The sequence below is a fragment of the Emys orbicularis genome, chromosome 11 (assembly GCF_028017835.1).
Source record: "Emys orbicularis isolate rEmyOrb1 chromosome 11, rEmyOrb1.hap1, whole genome shotgun sequence".
Classification (NCBI taxonomy): Eukaryota; Metazoa; Chordata; order Testudines; family Emydidae; genus Emys; species Emys orbicularis.
The window spans coordinates 4,871,429-4,892,232 of record NC_088693.1 but is presented as its reverse complement, the minus strand read 5'-3'; the positions used below and the strand labels follow the sequence as shown (position 1 = coordinate 4,892,232).

General features: G+C 40.4%; 1 protein-coding gene across 1 annotated transcript in view; it reads right to left on the bottom strand.

The window, feature by feature from the left end:
- Window positions 1–9,552: 9,552 nt before the first annotated feature.
- The window catches only part of MAP3K2 (mitogen-activated protein kinase kinase kinase 2), a 41,174-nt gene continuing 29,922 nt past the window's right edge, over window positions 9,553–20,804 (bottom strand). The window contains exons 12-13 of the mRNA XM_065413369.1: window positions 18,276–18,453; window positions 9,553–10,539 (exon numbers count right to left, since the gene is read on the bottom strand). Coding sequence (XP_065269441.1) covers window positions 10,314–10,539; window positions 18,276–18,453 — 404 coding nt within the window. The 3' untranslated portion in view covers window positions 9,553–10,313. The remainder of the gene's footprint in view (window positions 10,540–18,275; window positions 18,454–20,804) is intronic.

Genomic DNA, 20,804 nt, shown 5'->3' with positions numbered 1-20,804 from the left:
GAGAACTGCCACAACTGCAGTGATGGTCGCAGCGGGATCCATGCTCGCACTGCTGTGGCGTCCGCGCTGTCACTGATCAGAAAAGTGCACGAACTGATTTCCTGCCGGCGCTTTCAGGGAGGGAGGGAGGGAGGGCGGGAGTGACGGACGGATGACGACAGGCACCCAAAAGCACCCTCGACACATTTTTTTACCCAGAAGGCATTTGGGGCTCGACCCAGAATTCCAATGGGCAGCGGGGACTGCGGGAACTGTGGGATAGCTGCCCACAGTGCACCGCTTCCAATGTCGACGCTTGCCCCGTTAGTGTGGACTCACAAAGTCTCACAAAGTCGAATTACTGTCCTTAGTGTGGACACACACGTTCGACTTTGTAATATCGATTCCACATAGTCGAATTAACTAAAATCGAACTACTCTCGTAGTGTAGACATACCCTAGGTTTAGCAAGCCAATGCTCAAACCACTGAGCTATCCCTCCCCTATTGGAGCTTGTATACCTTTGTCTGCTAGATTAAAGGGCCCATTTATAAAATAGATGGCTAGACTTAGGGAGCTCACTCTGCAGCTAGCTACTATTTCTACTGAACTGTGAGGATGTGAAGCATTATATTAGTGAAGATTACTTAAGAGCTCTAGTTTTGCTCTGTTATTTTTGAAAGTTGCCCCTTTTCCACATTAAAGTTCTAGTTCTGAATGACAGCATACTTTGAGCCAGCTCCCTTATTACTTCCTTCAACTTTAAACAGACGTTACCTCCCCTTGCCTGGCAGGGTCATTAAAAATCCCTCAGCATTTTTGCAGAAATAATGGTTCCAGGCAAAAAAAGTTAAATGTAGGGGACAGGTCCCAGTCCTGCAATTTACAATGCACAGAAAGGCTGCTGCAGCCCCACAGAGCCCTGTTGATTTCAATGGGGCTTCATACAAGTGCAGTCGTCTGCCTGTGCATTGAAAACTGCAGAATCCGTGCCTTAGAGAATATCAGTTAAAACTAAGTCAAAGTCATATAAACTCACAAAGTATTTTTTAAAATGTAGACTTATTGTCAAGCTCTGGGACAATCACGAGGTTGCACTACATCAAGAAGCTGCGGAACATTTGCAATTTCTCTCCTAACAAAGTAACTCTCCTCCCCAATTCTGAATATAGCCTGAATATTCCCTTGTTTGTATAAATAAATAAATACCCAGAAGTCAAATAAACACACACATGGTAAAGATGGCTTTCCCCCCATTCTACAACAGGAGTGTGTCCTTGCAGATGGTATTTCACATATACATCTATCTGCTGGAGTTTACACGTGCCAAATAACCTTTGTTAGGCATGAGCAGGAGTTGAATACTGTGCTCCTGGTTCCCATCTCAGCTACGCAGGCCAATTTTTACTGTATAACAAAAATCAGAGGCATTTGTTTTACAGTATGAGAGGGTGATCATTTTTTATTTCAATGATTTTTTGCATTTATAAGAGGACTGTTGTAGATTTAAACATTCTAGCTAATAGATGTTGAGAGATGCCTTCTGTACCATTACTAACATGTTATATTTTGCTTTACTTAGAACGAAATTGTCTAGTGTTGCAGGCAAATGTAGTATGTGAAGTGTGTAAATCTGCTGTTTTGAAAACATAAAATAAATGAAGGGAAATACAAATTGGAAATAAATATTTTGTTTTATTAACACTCAAAGTGCCATTATCTATAGTCGTTCCATAGTTCATAAGGTTACATCCAGTAAACCTCTGCACCATAACCTTTCAAAAATGAATAAAAATTTGGAAGAAAAAGCAATCTTTCATTGTGCTAATTCTTGCAGGTCCTCATGCATGATCAACCTAAACAAAGATGTGTACCAACAATATACAAATTTCATATAAACAAAGTCATTGGTCAAACACAAAATATAAACATGGCTTCCTTTACATCAGATACAAAAAACCCAACCCAAACAAAATAAAAGCCATTTACCAGCAAGAAAATAAAACAGGTAAATACATAAAAAAGTAAAAAAATCAAAAAAGTTTTTTATACATTTTTACAAGCACAATTTTGAGAATGTAACAAAGTCAAAATGTGCGCGAAAAGTGGAAGAAACCACACCGTACCTGGAAATTAGTAGGTCCTTTGTTTGACAGAGTATACTGGCTCTTTTCCTAAACTATGGATTTAGAGACATTCAACAGTGCACTGTATACCTAGCATGAGAATTTTTACTTGGTATCACTTTAAACATTATACAGGATTTTCATTTTTTTAAGCCACAAAAATGTTAATCAAATTGGAAGTCAAAAGTTTGACTGGTATTCTTGAAAGGAGTAAGCCACATTTTTAAAGCATGTTCTTATCTCATGCGCCAATCAATCAGCAATATAGTAACATGCTTTTATCTTTTCTAATACCAGAAAACTAGAAAGGTAAAAGGATAAAGAAAGAGAAGCATTAACATTAAATGTAACAAAGAACAGGGGATGGAAAAATCTGACTTTTCTAAGATTGATTTTTTCCCCCCCACATTTTTTCAAGTAGCTCTGAGAATTCAAAGATTGCTTTCCCCTTTTCACAACAGTGTATTTTCTCTGCATCACTGACACTTTAGCATTTTGGTTTTTTACAAAATTCTTAGAAGAGAAATAACACTGTTGTCCCTCCAGAGTGTTTTAATATACTTCTAAGTACAATTCATGTCCAATTTTGGAAATACAAATACATTTTGAATGATTAAAAACAAAATTAAAAAAATATTTTCTGAACATCAGCCAGCTGAAAATATATTTATCTAGTAAATTATCTCTCAAAGCTTTTATATATTTAATTATTCTAACTAAACATAGTACCCTTAAAAAACAAGTTCATAAAAATGTAGAAATGAAACTGTGGAATAAGACTACTGGGTTATATATATAGCTCTGTGTGTGTGTGTGTGTGTGTACACACGTGTGTACACACACACACAGTTCATACACAGAATTACAAGTATACTTTAAAGTTGGGCGAGTTGTTAGACACATTATGGAACTAGTAAGCAATGCTCAACTCCTGAGTTCCTCAACCAAGATATAACCATAGGCTAATACACTTTTACACAAGATATTCCATTTAAAGCAGCAACAGCAGTGCAGTTACTGATAGCAACATCTCAAAAGTAATAAAAAACATACATCCAAACAGTAGTACATTGCACACATACGTGATTCTCATACGCCCATCAACAATTGGTCAGAGTATTAAATCAGTGTACAAATTAAACATTTTCAAAAATGTGCAAAAAAGTCAACATTGATAGAAAAAAACACCTTTGTGTACATACATTACAAACTGTGCCCAGCATTCAACTGAGAGTAAAAACATTTACAGAGAGAAACTGATAGATTAAATATAGAGAATTTAACAGCTACATAAAAATGTACATTAGATCAAAAGGGCAAATTTACACATTTATTCATAGCATTGTGAAAATTAAAAAGCCTACTTTCAAACTTATCCAAGTCTCCAACATTTATTTACAATGATATTCCATTAAATGAACTGTGACACGTCTGAGATGGCAGACAAGTTTTAATAAACCATTTACATTTTAGAATGAATGACATCAAGATTTAAACCAGTATTAGGGAAAGATAAACACTGTGAAACTGACAAAAAATGCAATGCTTGTCTTTATATCCATATTTATATAATGGATATAAATATCCTCCTTGGGGGAGGGGGAGAGAGAAGATCTATTATCGGGGGAAAAGATGCAAAACTTTCTGAAATATTCCCCACCTTACGTTCAGTGTAAACCCATATTATCTTTCTTCTCTCCTCCCCATAAGGAGCCTGGTCCTGCAATCCTTACCAGCAGGAGTTCCACCAGCATAACAATTGAATGATCAGGTCCAAATTTTCACTAATTTTTATCCAGTTTTTCACCCCTTTTAAAAAACTAATGGAAAAAAAAACAAGAGCTAGTCAAAATGAGCTTACTAAATTCAGTCCTTTCAATACATGAGAGGTCAACTGAACTACAGTGTTCTTGCTACAGATTTTCCCCAAGGTTTTGCTAATGGCAGAACTTAAATATGATCCAAAAAAGGTACTGAAGTAATGTCAAAGCAAATTTAAAACAAACTAAACAGAGGTTAAATGCAAAAGCACTCTTTGTTCCCGATCTTGAGTTTAATGACTTAGAAATCCTATCTTGGGGGAAATTCTGCTCCCTCCAGTCTGCATTCATGGCTCTCCCCTTAAGGGCAGTGGAAGTCCCGTGTATCTAGGGGTGAGATTTGGCTCTTAAATTAAAAGGACTGCTTCCCCCAACAACCTCTGAAGTGTTCTTGTTTGCTATGGGACTATGAGCAGTTCAGATCATATATCTACTTTTCTTCATGGCTTTCCTTAAATGCCCCCAAGCTCAAACTTGGCTATAAAGAATGTCATAGGAAAGGAATTTAATCACCAAGTTTGTGCATTATGTTAGTGATGTCAATAAGATTGTGTAGAGTTTTGTTCAAACTTTTCATTTTAATGCTGGAATGAATTTTGATCTCAAAACAGCAACAATGAAAATCCAAACCTATCCTTAAAAATGGGCAGTGCTGGACATAACTTTTACTAGTGCCTGTTCTATTCTACTTAGCAATAGCTTACTGGAAGAGAAGGATGAGTAACAGTACTAATCTACAAAACATCACTTTTGGCTCTTGTAGAGGGGATAGAAAAGCTTTGGTTTTTTAAGTGATTTGACACTGCATACTTGTCATGAATACAAGATAGGAAGTTCCCAGCAATAAGAAATGGTATGGGCAGTAATACCTTTGCTAATCCAAAAAACACCATATGGACTTGCATTCAAGCACACAAAATATGCTTTTTTATATTCATGATAAAGTTTAAAGAGCTAGAGGATTAAAAAGCTAACAAATAAATTTAGTCCTAAACAACTGTAAATCTGACCAATTTGCTCAAGTCTCTGAAGCTGCAGTTTGACATTGCTCAATGTTGTCTGAAGGAATGGCTTACTACACTGCACTGTACCTTCTGCTTCTAGCAGGAAAGCTTTCATTCAAGACAATGGCAGGGTTAGGATTATTTAAAAGAAGAGAACACAATATTATTGGAAACAAAGGTAGCGCATTTGAACTATCTGCTAATTTGTTAAGACCGAGCCAATACTACTGTACACTTTTCTTAGCCAAACTTCATTTATTATAGTACAGTACCACGTATAGCAAGTGGCATGTCTAAGCCTATAACCTTGGGCAAGTTATCTAGCCTGTGTCTCAGTTTTCCAATCTGTAAAATGGGGATAACACTAACATCCTTGCTGGAATGTTTGTACAGTAGGAGAGCACTGTAGGTGCTAAGTATTTTTATCATTTAAAAACAACTGTAGTAAAATCTCAACCTAAAACTCTGCTACAGATACTAGTTAAAGTACAACTTTTGATACAGTTAATGAGTTCTGCCTTGGAACCTTGCATATATTTTTAAAGACTATTTTGGTGGCACTGAATGATTAGACAGCCATATGATTTAAATATGGTGTCTATACATAAACAAAATTAAGGCATACAGATAAAAAGGCACTAGCTGAAGAGACAGCTGTTAAATTATTTTTCAATATTATAACCAAAAGGAAAGTTTAACTCAATTAGAAACGTACCCTCAACTATTACACAAAAATTTTGCCTAAAACAAAATGGAAAGAATTATGTATGCAAAAAGTATAGTTTGTGTTTTAGATTTAACCATACTGCTACTGTAGATGCGCCGCAATTCCATTCACAATTCTTTTTTGTAAAGTAAGCATTTTCTTAAAATTATCAATGGACATCATTTCCCCCTCAGACAGGACTGAACTTGAAGCAAAGCACGCTGTTTGTTTTTACACTAAATGGAGTCTGTGCCAGCCAGCTGCTGTTCATATTTTTCTCCATTTAAATCACATAGAAACCAGCTTATTAAAAAATACACAGAAAACTGTAGTTTAATTAATAAGCTTGTTTCTGACTGGCTGAAGTACAACCCAACCTGTTATGTAAGCCAATAAGAATGCAGCACATCAGAATTATGCAGAGACTAACTCACTATTAAAACCAATTTACAGACAAGTTGTTAAATATTTATTACTAAACAGGTGTAACGGAAATAAAGTCAGTGTACTAAAAAATAGTTGCCAGATCAATAACTCCTGATTTGAAAATAAGCATTTCTACTCTCCCAATAAATCTTAACACTTATTTTCTATAAGTCCAGTTCTGCTTTGGTATTTACATAGGAGACCATAACCCTGTGACAACATTCTGTCCCACTGACATTTTCTCATAAATGGACTTAGCACTCACAAGTTAATGATTCTAAAATACTGTAATGTTAGTTGGTAGGTTATTCAAAGTGGCACAGAGAAATCTTGCTTCATGACTCTTCAATGGGATTTTAATCATGCAGCTCCATGCACCTTTGGAATTACAGACATAAATTTTACTAGTTATAGTGCCAGTGGTGTGCTAGATGCTTTATAGACATGAAGGGATCTACTGTACCGTCATTAAAAGCAGATAATGCAAAAATCATTTTACCTCAACATGACTTTACCAAGTTTCCAAAAATGCAACATGCAAGGGGATGAATGTACTGCCTGTTTCTCAAAAGGTAGAATTTGACTGGCTTCAATAATTCCTATTTCTAGCTCAAAATATACATTTTTAATTTATACAGTAATTGTTTAAAGGGTTATACATAAGTAGCTTAGGTCAGTTGGGAGGTTCTCCCAAGGGTTAAAAAAAAAATAGTTCAGTCCTTCTTGTGATTCATATGACAAGATCTTAATCATAAACAACAAAACTGGTGAAATTAGTCATCATTAAAGAGGTACTATATTGCCTCAGTAGCTTTCTGAGATGTCCAATAATTTACAATCCAGATGGAATTATATTTTAAGGGGAAAGCTAGACCTAAAAGTTTTTAAAACTTTGTATTATTCTGCAAGTTCTCTCTTTTCCCGATCTCAAACAAGTTTACCATTGTCAAGACAGAAAGCACTATCTTTTAAAAAGGCACAAAAGCAGCAGTCTTATTTTGTTTTTTCTCCCCAGTCACGGCTAAGAAATGACACTGCAGTATAGAGAAGCCAACTCTGCCTTGCAAACAGGGTATATTTTTAGAAAACTTCAAGCTTCAGAGAGTACAGTTTCTTTTATTGATCCAAGAGTATCTTTAAAATTTCTGAGTGCTGCAGTTAAACCTGATTAAATTTTCCCTTTAAAGTTCATTTTTTGTACTTTTTGGTAATATAAATAACTTTCTTACCCTTTCAGATACCACTGACTATTATATATGTACATTTTTAGCTTGGTTTTTGGTACCGTCTTAATTCTTTTGAAATCAATTTCAGATATATGGTTTGTACACTATGTAAACTATTAGTCTATAGTAGAACCTCAGAGTTACAAACATCTCAGGAATGGAGGTTGTTCGTAACTCTGAAATGTTCGTAACTCTGAACAAAACGTTACGGTGATTCTTTCCAAAGTTTACAACTGAACATTGACTTAAATACAGCTTTGAACCTTTACTGTGCAGAAGAAAAATGCTGCTTTAACCATCTTAATTTAAATGAAATAAGCACAGACGCAGTTTCCTTACATTGTCAAATCTTTTTTTAAAAACTTTCCCTTTACTTCTTTAGTAGTTTACATTTAACACAGTACTGTGCTGTACAGTATTTGCTTTTTTTATTTTCCCATCTCTGCTGCCTGATTATGTACTTCTGGTTAAAAATGAGGTGTGTGGTTCACCCGTCAGTTCCTAACTCTAGGGTTCATAACTCTGAGGTTCTACTGTATTTTAAAGACCGTCTCTACATAACTCTCCCTACTGTCCCCACTGCCACTAAATTTTGCTTATGAAGCAAAGGTCCTTTACGGCACAAAGGTTCATGCAGATTCTTTCCAGAGGCTGCTTCCATCGAGTGACAAAGAAGCCAAAGAAAGTGAACACAAAAGTTTACTTTAATTTTGGCCCATGGGTTTTCCCTGATCGAACTCTCATCTCACACATGTAAACCCTGCACTGCTGCTTACCATGACCAACAAAATGACCAACCAAATAAAAGTCACAATAATCACAGAAAACAGACAACTGGAATAGGCCACCTGCCCAAAATATTGTAATAGTGGCCCCAGTAGAAGAACAACTGATCACCTATTACAGGTAAATGGATTAGGATAGACCCAGACTCCTAGTTATGCTGCTGATACAGAACTTAGCAGCTAAATTAGAAAAATAAAAATTCAGAAACCTCAAGAGTCTGTCACGTGAGCCAACACTGTAATTTCTCATTGTAGCACCGATACATTCATTTCTTTATTTTCACCCACCTCAAGCTTTTGATAGTCCTAATAAAGACATAAAGCAGAGTGGACTCTTGGGACCATCCTTGTCAGAATGGTTTGATGTCCAAAGCATCAACACATTCTGTCTTTACATAACTGGGAGGGAAAGACAGGCAACTAGTGAATCAGCCATACTAGCAAGAATCAAACTTAAGTTATATAGGTCAAAGAACTTATTTCCAAACTCTTTCTCAAATTTTGTATATTGTCTACTTTTATAAAAATGGGAGGGTTTGACTTCTATCTCTAAAGTGAAGTCAGTTAGTAAATGCTTCTCATTAGTATTTTTCAGTGGAGCTGTTCAAGGCCTGTGAGATCGTGTCTCCGAATTTTACTCTTTTATTACCCTGTTCTAGAGATGGAAAAGATGAATAAACATTTTATGACTGAGATCTAGCACAGTTTGATCCTTCTGGATTGTGAAATTATAGACTCATACTGTTTAGTTGCTTTGTTCCTTTTACATCTTTGGTCATTTTTAATGTAAAACTCAGCATGACAGTGTGCCACTGCTCTTTGTTTAGTTAGACTTCATTTTCAAAATTCATGTACTGTTGCTGTGTCACACAAGCAGCTTTAAAAATATTCCACTTTTTCTGTATGGTCTGTCCCTGATGTTTCTATGTTGATTGCTTTTAAGGCTTTCCCGAGGAAAGAGGCATTTTAATGTTATTTTTATCATCATTGCTGCTTGAAAAATATGACCAAGGAAGTCTTGAAGTGCCTTGTTGTCATTTGACACTAATGGAATTAGACACAAGGAATTAGAATTCACTTTATTTCAAGGACTTTTTCAAACATCCTAATAACTGGATTGTGTTATTAAAACAATTCCATTTAAAACAATTTAAGAAGGATTATTATATTCAGGTGCATGACCTTCAAAATACATTCCTTCTCAGTCTCTGACAATTGTTCTGAATCTTATTCCTTGCAGATAATTTTGATAGTCAGATGATGCATACAGTAGATAAGGATTAATTTTTTTCTTTGCCATTCATTGGATGGTGAAGGACTTTATCTCACACCATTTTGTCTTACCATCAGCTAAGGAAAGTGACCCCCCCCCCACCCTTTGAACTTATATGGTAGGCATATCTTTGGCAGCTGCAGGGGGTATTATTTCTATTTATCTGTTAATCTTTTTGGTTATTTTTTGTTTCTTCATTATGGAGACTACCCCCTGAGCTTTGCAGTCTCTAGGAGTTTGGATCTATAATCTTTGATTTACCTGTAATTCTTGTTCTATGAAGGTAATAAAATAACTTTATAACAGCTCCCACCAACTACTGATTTAGAGTTATGTTCCTGCCTTATTTTCTTTTGGTCACAAAGGAAGTGTCAGGCAGGTGCTCTATTATGCAGAGCACTCTCTACTGAGGGTTCTAAGTTCTTTGAGCTTTCTAATTAATTTCCAGAACTGTGGGTTCATGCCTCAAGTGTGATATTCAGAAACTGATTAACAAGCTAAAATATAACTTAAAACCCTCAGCAGCAACTACCTACAGTACAAAGAACAAATCACAGATAATGATTTTCTTCTCCCTGCATGCTAGCTGCTGATGTATTTTTCCCTGCATCCTGAGACAGTCAGCGGTGTTAGAAAAAGTTACAGTTCTTGACAGTCCAAGTCATATGTCTGTTTTCCCCTTAGTTAAGGAATGAATATGTACTAAAGTGCTTTATCTTTGTGAACCACATCAGTACATTACAGAAACAAAAGGTTCTAGGTCCTGTTGGGGGGTGGGGGAGAGGAGAAGAGACCCTCATTCTAAATACAAAAATTTAGATTCTTGCTTATAATCTAAGTGAAACAAAGAATCAAGAGAAATATGTTTTCTCTCTTGTCTTTTTTCTCTTTTTGTAAAAAAATAAAAATAAAAGTGCAGTCAAATAGAAAATAAATGCAGTAGATGCAAGCTGAGTTGAGGCAGGCTGTTAGTGATAATGTGCAAATGTGTGTCTTAGCAGTTCATCTGCAGATGGTCGCAACTTGGCCTCGATAAAAATCCGCTTAAGGAAATCCCGACTATGGTCCGAGACATGAGGTGGCAGCTGTGGATTGGTTGGCTGGGTGGCAATTTTAAAGATGGCAGCCATTGCTTCATACTCTGCCCAAGGGGGTTTCTCAGTGAGCATTTCCACCACCGTACAACCTACGCTCCTGAAACAGAGGTGAAAGTAAAAGAGCAGGTTACAAACAGAATCATGTTCTCCCCCTGTGGAAACAAAAACTACAACAAGGAAGCTTACTGAAATGTCACAAATGGAAGACTGTTACCCACGCAACATTGCAGCTCAATTTCAATTGAAAAAACAAACTTATCACGTCTATAACTACGCACTTTATTTGAAGGTCACACTAGCCACAGCAAATCACAACTTATGTCCTGCTCCACATGTCAGCTAACCTGAATGTAATTACTCCAGTGGCAGAAGTTTATGTGACTTGCTCATGTGACCCTGGAACCCATCTTGTGCCTATAATTTTCCACAAACAGACTGAGAACTTTGTTTGGACAGTAAAATTCCATCCACACAGGAGAGGGTACAAAACACCCTTGGAAACATCTCCATTTTGTCTTCATGTCCTGCTTCATTTTTCTGGGCTGAATTTCTAACAAGGAAGCTCTAAACAAGGACTCATGATCCCTAAACTATTTGGGTAATTTCCAGATAGACTTTTGCAAGCTAGCAGTTTATGCCATCACTGCTTCAAACCTGATATAAGAACTTATGCATATAATCATTGCAATGATTTCCTCAACCATTTTAACTACGTCTTTTCTCTTAAAAATAAATCTTTAGATTTTAGCAATTAAAGGACTGACAACAGCATGATTAGTGGGTAAGATCCGAGTTATATATTGATCTGGTGATGTGGCTGATCTTGAGAGACCAGAAGAACCCTGTTTGATGAAATTGGTTTTCAATAACCACTCATCATAAAGTCTAGTGTCTGGGTGGTAAAATAAGTGCTGGAATGCCTAAGGAGACTGCATTTTTGACTTCTTGTTAACCAGTGTGATGCGACAGAAGTTTACTTTTGTTACTGGCTTGGTATATCTTATGATAGAATAACCATCAGTTTGGGGGTGAGTCTGCCCTATTTCTCAGCAGTCTGTCCTAAATCTGGCATCCTCAGCTGTGACCCACTGACACTCCGTGAGTTTATCTAGACAGCAGGTTAATTTCTTACTTGAAAATAAAATTTACAAATGCTAGAGCCAGCAATCTGAATTTCTGGGCCAACCCCCCAGTTTAGTGGCAGTGCTATCACCCACTGAATCACTGTTCAGATTCAGAGCTTGGACCCCATTCAACAGGGTAGCAGGGGTTGGGAACACTACACTACAGAAGCAATTATCTCTGGAGACAGCAGGATAGCCTTGTGATGGTAGTGATGGAGAGAAATGCACTCCACCTTCCTTGGCCCAGAGAAGGCACATGAGTTTGTTTTAACTGCAAATATTTCTGTCACTTTGCATTTCCATCAGGCTCTAGCTCCTACCAGAAATCAGACATGATTTAGTGCAATACCATTACATTTAAAAAATGTTGAAGGTGACAACAGTCATTACAATGCATTAAGGAGTACTTAAGTACTGAAAATTACAATGTTTAAAATCAGGCTGCAATAGACCGTTTCTTCCTCCCCCTTTGGCTTAGGGCATACAATGTCTGTGGTTGTCAGTTCATTAGCAGGAGCGTTTGCAAGGCAGTCTAGAGCTTATTAATCAATTGCTTCATTATACATACCAACTTAGGTTGAAATGATTTCTAAATACTGAGTAGAGAGAATACTAGCAGTACATCAAGGCTCCATAGGCCTTGCCAATTCAGTCTCTGTTCCAAAGAAATATCTGAAAGATATTGCCAAATGGATGACCTATATCAGGGGTCAGCAACCTTTCAGAAGTGGTGTGCCAAGTCTTCATTTATTCACTCTAGTTTAAGGTTTCGCGTGCCAGTCATACATTTTAAAGTTTTTAGAAGGTCTCTTTCTATAAGTCTATAATATATAACTAAACTATTGTTGTATGTAAAGTAAATAAGGTTTTTAAAATGTTTAAGAAGCTTCATTTAAAATTAAATTAAAATGCAGAGCCCCCCGGACCGGCGGCTAGGACCCGGGCAGTGCGAGTGCCACTGAAAATCAGCTCGTGCGCCGGCTTTGGCGCACGTGCCATAGGTTGCCTACCCCTGACCTATATACTCCTCCGCCCAACAGCACGACTGCCTAACAGGAGGCTCGCTTCTTCAGATCTGCACTTGCTGAAGAATATGTTCAGCAACAGTGAAACAAGTTAATAAAATTTGTGTCGTTTTTCCACCATAACCTTTCCACAGAAAGCCAGGTCTCTATCTTGGTACAAGTGTTTCTCAATTGTACAACTTGGGTCTGCTTATTTACCAGCTATAACTTTACAACAGCAACACCGTTGGGGTTCTCCATTGTTCAAAGTACAGTAGGACACAACTGCTCACTGGTCTGAATTATTCTGATTATATTTTACTGACCTGTGTCCTTTATGCTAGCTGCTTTAAGTGTGGCACTACTGTTTATAAAGCCCTTAATGATGTTGCCCTTGGCAACATGTTCCTTTAGGTCTGTACTGTTGGTTCTCTGTGCTAACACGCCATGTGTTTTGTAAGGAATTCCCTCATGGTTGATATCACCTGCCAATTGTGCTTTTGCTAGGATAGACTTTATGATGTGGAAACATAAATCAGTCTCATGTTAATCTATCCCTACTTCTGAAAGTCATTTAATGTTTCCTCCTCGCCCCGCCAAAAAAGGTGTTTTACAATAGATGGCCCTATATGAGAAGATTATTCACCTTGTGTAGTAAATGAGGTTCTTTGAGATGTGTCCCCCTGTGGGTGCTCCACTTCAGGTGTCAGTGTGTCCCCGGTGCCACTGATCGGAGATTTTTGGTAGCAGTGCCTGGTTGGGACGCGCATGCACAGTAGCTGTCTCACGGTGCCGTTGGCGCTTCATCTAGAGCTCGTGCATCCCGACCCACTCAGTTCCTTCTTTACCATAGAGTCCTTACTGAGAACTCCGAAGCAGAGGGGAGGAGGGTGGGTAGTGGAGCACACACAGGGACACACATCTCGAAGAACCTCAGTTACTGCACAAGGTGAGTAACCGTCTCTTCTTCTTCGAGTGCTGTCCCTGTGGATGCTCCACTTCAGGTGAATGTAGAGCAGTGCCTTCATGAGGATGGAAGGGACTTCAGAGTGGAGTTCGTTGCTTAGGCTAGTACAGTGAGACCTAGTTGTGTGTCCAAGCTTGAACCGAGAGTAATTGCATAGTGGTTCGTGAATGTGTGTTCAGAGGCCCCGGTGGCCACCCTGCAGATGTCTAGAATGGGAACATTGTGCAGGAATGCTATGGAGACAGCTAAAGCTCTTGTCGAGTGGGTTCTGATGCCTGGAGGGGCTTCAGTGTTGTGTAATGAATAGCATGTAAGCATACAGTTGGATATCCATTTGGATAATCTTTGCGTCGACATGGCAGAGCCCTTTGATCGTTCTGTTGACACAAAAAGTCGAGGTGATTTAGGGCTTCATTTTGTCTAGATAAAAAGCTAAGGCATGGCACACATCCAATGTGTGCAGGGCCGCCTCTTGAGCATTAGTGTGTGATTTTGGATGGAATGCAGGTAAGTGAATTGGTTGGTTGAGGTGGAACGAAGACTATATCTTGGGCATAAACTTAGAACACATCCTAAGCGTCACTTTATCCTTGAAGAATATTGTGTTTGAGGAGTGAGCCGTGAGAGCCCTTATCTCACTGACTCTTCGCGCAGATGTAATGGCGACCAGGAATGCCACTTTCATAGATAAGTGAAGTAATGAGCATTTGGATACGGGTTTGAAAGGGGCTCTGGTTAGACTTCTAAGAACCGATTTAAGTCCCAAGCAGACGTGGGTTCTCGGATGTCTGGGTACATATTCTGTATGCCTGTTAGGAATCGCTTAGTAATCGGGTGGGCGAATACCCGACATCCCGTCTACCTGTTGATGGAAGGCCACAAGATGAACTCTACGTGAGCTCATAGTGAGCCCTGAGTTCTTTAGGGATAATAATCAATCCATGATTAGTGGAAGTGATGCCCGGTTTGCAGATATTTGTTAGTTTTGGCACCATAGGAAGAATCTTTTCCATTTTTGGAGGTAGGTAGCACACATGTTGTGTTTCTTGCTGTTTATTAACACTTGTTTTATGTGTTTTGAGCAGTTTAGTTCGTTGGGGCAGAGCCATGAAGGAGCCATGCCTTCAGGTGAAATTTGTCCAGGTCCAGATGGAGGATTTGGCTATTGTCCTGAGAAAGAAGATTGCGCAGTCGAGGGAGAATGAATGGTGTGCAAATCACCATCCGTGTCAGGTAAGGGAGCCATGTCTGTCTGGGCCACGTAGGTACCATGAGTATTATTTTGGCCCCATCGCTTCGTATTTTGTGCACCACTCTGGAGATTAGAGATATCGGTGGGAATGCGTATAGCAGAGGAGCATTCCATTTGATGAGGAAAGCGTCCCCCAGGGATTATGCTCAGAGTCCTGCTCGTGAGCAAAACTTTGTGCATTCCTTTTTTACTGATGTCGCGAACAGATCTATGTGTGATGATTCCCACATGTGAAATATGTGTTGTGTTATTTTGTCATTCAGTTCCCATTCGTGCTCTTGGAAAAACTGTCTGCTTAAAGTGTCCGCCATTGTGTTCAGTTGGCCTTGGGGGGTATCTGCTATAACAAAGATGTCGTGTTTTATGTACCAATTCCATAGTTTTAAGGCCTCCGTGCATAAGGAGTAGGAACATGCCCCACCCTGACAGTTTATATAGAGCATACATACGATGTTGTCCATCAGGATGCTTATAGTTTTGCCTTGTATAATAGGGAGGAAATATAGGCATGTGTTGCGGACTGCGTGTAATTTGAACAGGTTGATATGTAAGTGTGTTTCTGTAGGGGACCACATGCCTTGGGTTGTATGTTGGTTTAGGTGAGCTCCCCATCCGATCAGTGACGCATCTGTTGTCATTTGTATGGATGGTGGATCCTGTTGAAACAGGATGCGTGAGCAAACGTTTATTGGGTTTGTCCACCATCGTGGTGAACGTAGGACCTCTAGGGTCGGCGTGAGTCCTTTGTGTAGGCTGTGCTTTCGTGGAATATATACCGAATTCAGCCATCCTTGAAGGCAGCACAGGTGTAGACTGGCGTGTTTTACAACAAAAGGGATGGCCGCCATATGTCCCCGGACTTGTAAGCAGGTACATGCAGACATCCACGGGCTGTCTGAGGCCACCAATATAAGGGAGGTCAGTGCTGTGAATCGGAGCATCGGGAGCGATGCTTTGGCCTCCACCGAGTCCAGGTACGGTCCTATGAAGTCCAGTTGTTGTACTGGAGTTAGGGTAGATTTCTTTAGTTGATTTGTAGCCCTAGGGAGTGAAAAAGAGAGATTGTTTGTCAAGCGATGTGTAATGTTTCCGTCCTGGTAGGGCCTTTTAGTAGACAATTGTCTAAGTATGGGAATATCAGTATTCCCAGTCTACGCAAATGAGCAGCTACCACCACTAGGGTTTTGGTAAAGACTTGTGGGGCTGTTGACAGTCCGAATGGTAGTACTCTGTTTCGGAAGTGATCTTGTCCCAATGTGAACTGTAGGAATTGTCTGTGAGCAGGATGGATGGTAATCTGAAAATAAGCATCTTGTAGGTCAAAGGCTGAGAACCAGTCCCCCTTTTCCAGTGCTGGGATGATCGAGTTCAGTGTGATCATTTTGAATCTGTGGGTGCAGACAAATTTGTTGAGTTTTCTGAGATCTAGTATGGGTCTCCAACCTCCGTTTTTCTTTTGAGTCAGGAAATAATGGAAATAAAACCCCTTCCCTCTTTGTTGTGTTGGAACTTGTTCCACGATCCCTAATTGTATAACGTGATATATTTCTTGTCTCAACAGGTGCTCGTGAGAAGGGTCCCTGAAGAGGGACCAGGAAGGGGGGTGGGTAGGTGGGATGGAGGTAAAGGGGATGGTATAATCTGTTTGGATGATCTCCAAAACCTAGTGGTCCATGGTGATAGTAGCCCACATATGGTAAAATGGTCGGAGTCGATGACCAAAAATTTGGGTTGCTCGTTCTAGTGGTGCTGGTGCTCGGCGGAGGTCTGTCAGACCCTCGACCAATGCTTCAAAATTGCGTCTTATTTGATGGTGCTTGGGACATCGCAGCCTGAGATTGGGTAGGCGACGTCTCTGTGGTCTGTGCCTTTGTCTTCGTTGAAAGGTCTATTGTCGCTGTACGGTTGTGTCTCTATTGCTATGATAAGGTTGGTATCTCCGACATCTTCATGGGCAGATGTCTCCCTGTTCCTCAACTTTCTAGAGGAGAAGTTACTCGCTCTGTCCAGGGAGGAGGTGTCTGGTGAATCCCCCGATGGGATTGTTCCCGAAACAGATGATGGTGTTAAAATGATTCTTATGGAGAAATCCCTAAGTCAGAAATCCCTGTTCCTCGCTTTGGCTTAAAGGTTGCTGCAATGGGAGCATTTTTGAGGAATGTGCTCCTCCTGTAAGCAGCGGACACACTGTGAGTGTCCATCAGAGACAGGCATCGCGTCCTTACACGAAGTGCATCTTTTAAACCCAGGAGAGCCTGGCATTTTCAGAGTCCAACTTAAGTCATGGGACAAATAAAAGGAACAGGGGAAAGGGTGAACTCCCGAGTGGGTTTTGGTTTTTTTAAAAGGGAAAGTCTAAATGGTTAAAACAGAAACCTAAGACTAACAATGAACTAACTAACTAGTGGGGACTAAACTTTAATAACTATTTCTAATTCTTTTCTATGTAATTTTGTAACACTGCCGTTGGAGCTCTGTCTGCAGCTGAGGACGGTTGAGAAGGAATGAGGGGGGTTGGAACGCGCGAGCACTAAATGAAGTGCCAATGGCAGCGTGAAACAGCTACTGCGCACGGGCGTCCCGACCAGGCACTGCTACCAAAAATCTCCGATCAGTGGTGCTGGGATGCACCAGCACCTGAAATGGAGCACCCACAGGGACAGCACTCAAAGAAGAATTATTCTCATTCTTGTAAGACGGTGATATTTCATTGTGTGTCCTGTGTCCCAAGCATTTTGATCGGGAATGGGACACTATATAAATGAAATTATTAATTTATGAGACCTTTTGAGTATCCACCATCCCGAGTACAATGCAGTTGCAAATGGCGCAGTGTCATTTCACTCAACGAGCTCTTCAAATCACAATGCTCCCTTAGCTGTACTGCTCTGAATGCTGCCGTTTCTTTTCTTAAATAAAAGCTTCAGTATAAAATATGTTGGTGCTGATATTTTGCTTGATAGCTAAGTAAACTCAACATGTAATCCACCCAGTTAACATATGGTAGAGACCTTTAGTATATAAGGGAGCAGAAGGAAGAAACAAAACTAAAACAAATTAGACACTTCCCCTCTCAACATGGTAGTACTCATGATATGGTTTGGGCAAATGCTACTTAGGTAACTTTCATTAATCACTGAACTGAATTAATTGTGACATTTTCCTATGTTAGTGCCCCTCTAGTATTTACAAGTATGCCATATAGGACTAACTTCATGTGAGCTTGGTCCAAAGTCTTCTCTTGTGGTCCTAAGTCAGTCAGCACAGTTGCCGATAAACAAAGTCGCATCTGTTTAGTGTTAACTGATCTTCCCACCCCAAAATATATTCTTTGTTGCCTACACAGCTTGTTTTCACCTTGGGCAACCAAAAACACATAATGAGAGCACTCACGCTTAAAATAATGAACATTTAAATTTTGCTGTGAAACCATCTCCTCTGGGGTAGTGTGTAGCTTTCTTTCATTAGAATAGCTCTTTGACATACCAGATATCTGCTTTTCTCCCATACCCTTCTCCACTGATAACTTCGGGACTCATCCAATATGGAGTCCCCATGACAGATTTCATTCCCGTGCCAGAGAGACAGATAGTCTGAAGTCGCTTGCTGGCACCGAAATCACCTAGCTTCACATTGCCTGCTGAATCCCGCAGAATATTTGCTCCTGGAAGAAAAAGAAAAATCTCTGCTTTATATTCAGTAAAAGCCCATCAAACTGCATGAGTGAATGGCATCAAAACACACTTCATTTAACTGATGCATTATAATAACGATCCAATATATTACATGGCACAGAACTTGCCCCTAGCCTCAGAACTGTTCTCTAGAATCTGAGCTTTCATTTTAAAAAATATTTCTAGCCCTTACGGTTGCAGGAAAAAACCCCTCAGAAATGTGAACCAAGTGTAACTGATGCAGTGTCATCTACCTGCATCTGCAAAGAGTCTGAATAATATAGTCCTGAGGCATAACCTGCCCTATTTGTCTCACTCTAATAGAGTACAGCTTGCATCTAAGGACCAGAGGAGATGGAAGTGTAGTTTGGTAAGCTAGGAAGCAAGAGACTAGGACAACTAAGAAGGTAAACTGCTAAAGCTAGCTGCTTCCAACTTTCCTGACTCTTATGAGGAGAAGGAGGATCTGAGCTGAGTTCTCTGGGCAACATCCTGGGATCGGTTTCAGAATGGTAGCTGTGTTAGTCTGTATCAGCAAAAACAACAAGGAGTCCTTGTGGCACCTTAGAGACTAACAAATTTATTTGTGCATAAGCTTTCGTGGGCTAAAACCCACGGTGCCACAAGGACTCCTCATTGTTTATCCTGGGATCTGAGGCCCAGGTAGTGGAACTGGGCCACCCGGAGAACATAATCAAATCCCACCACTGATGATCATGAACAAATTTTACATTAATGAATATTTTCCACTCTGAGCCATAGCTGTGTGTGTACTGGCAGTAGTGGTGGGGATGGGGACAAGAGACTATTTCATGACCTTAGAATAAAGTGATGTTGCTGCAGAATTTAAGAGTTCTTGCTGTGGAATATATGGAGCCTGATTCTAATCTTAGATGAAGTCACATTTGAATTAATTTAATGTACAAAAAGCAAGTCAAAATTCAGAGGGCAGAATATTAGGGGCACCTCTGTCATCTGAGAGTTTGCAGGTTGTCTCCATATCCTTCAAAAATTGACCAATTTGAGGGGGGAAAAAAAGAAGACGACTGGATTAACTCAGTGCTTCTCAATCTTTTCCATTATCAGAGTGCTCTAGGGGTCTTCACTCCTCTAACCAGGACTACCTATCCCCCCCATTTAGCAATATAAAAATGGCAGGGGGGCCACAACTCCCTGACACTGATTCGCAACCCCTGGGAATTATGGAGGTCCTTTCTACGGACTTTCTGAGAAAGTTATTGACTTGCCAAAAAAACGGTTACTTACCTTCTGTAACTGTTGTTCTTCGAGATGTGTTGTTCATGTCCATTACACATTAGGTGTGCGCGCACCGCGTGCATGAACGTCGGAAACTTTCCCCCTCAGCGGCTCCCGTCGGGCCTGCAGGGTCTCCCCTCCCGCCAGAGCGGCGCCCCGCTCTAGCGTGTATATATACCCCTGCCGGCCCGACCCTCCCTCGGTTCCTTCTTGCCGGTGACTCCGACAGAGGGGAAGGAGGATGGGAAGTGTAATGGACGTGAACACCACATCTCGAAGAACAACAGTTACAGAAGGTAAGTAACCGTCTTTTCTTCTTCGAGTGATTGTTCACGTCCATTACACATTAGGTGACTCACAAGCTTACCATTGGAGGAGGGTAGGAGTCAAGGAATAATCGACTGAAGCACAGCTCTACCGACCGCCGCGTCCTCTCTGGTCTGATGATGGATCGCGTAGTGGGCTGTGAACGTATGCACCGACGACCAGGTGGCTGCTTTACAGATTTACTGGAGTGGAACCTGCGCCAAGAACGCCGCCGAGGACACTTGGGCCCTAGTAGAGTGAGCCCTGATCTCCGGGGCTGGTACGTTAGCGAGCTCATAGCACGTCCGTATGCAAAGCACAATCCATGCCGACAAGCGTTGCGTCGAGATAGGTTGGCCTCTCATTCGCTCCGCAATGGCAACGAACAGTTGAGTCGACTTGCGGAATGGCCTGGTCCATTCTAGATAAAAAGCCAATGCCCTACGGACATCGAGGGTATGCAAGCTGCGTTGGCTTGGGTCCGAGTGGGGCTTAGGGAAGAACACCGGTAAACAAACGTCCTGTCCCATATGAAAATGCGTGACCACTTTCGGAAGGAATTTCGGGTGCGGTCTGAGTTGCACCTTATCTTTATGAAAAACTGTATAGGGAGGTTCCGAAGTGAGGGCCCTCAACTCCGAAACCCTCCTAGCTGATGTGATGGCCACGAGAAACGCTACCTTCCATGAGAGGTGCATGAGGGAGCAAGAGGCCAGGGGTTCGAAGGGCGGCCCCATGAGCTTAGTGAGGACCAGGTTGAGATTCCACGCAGGGACCG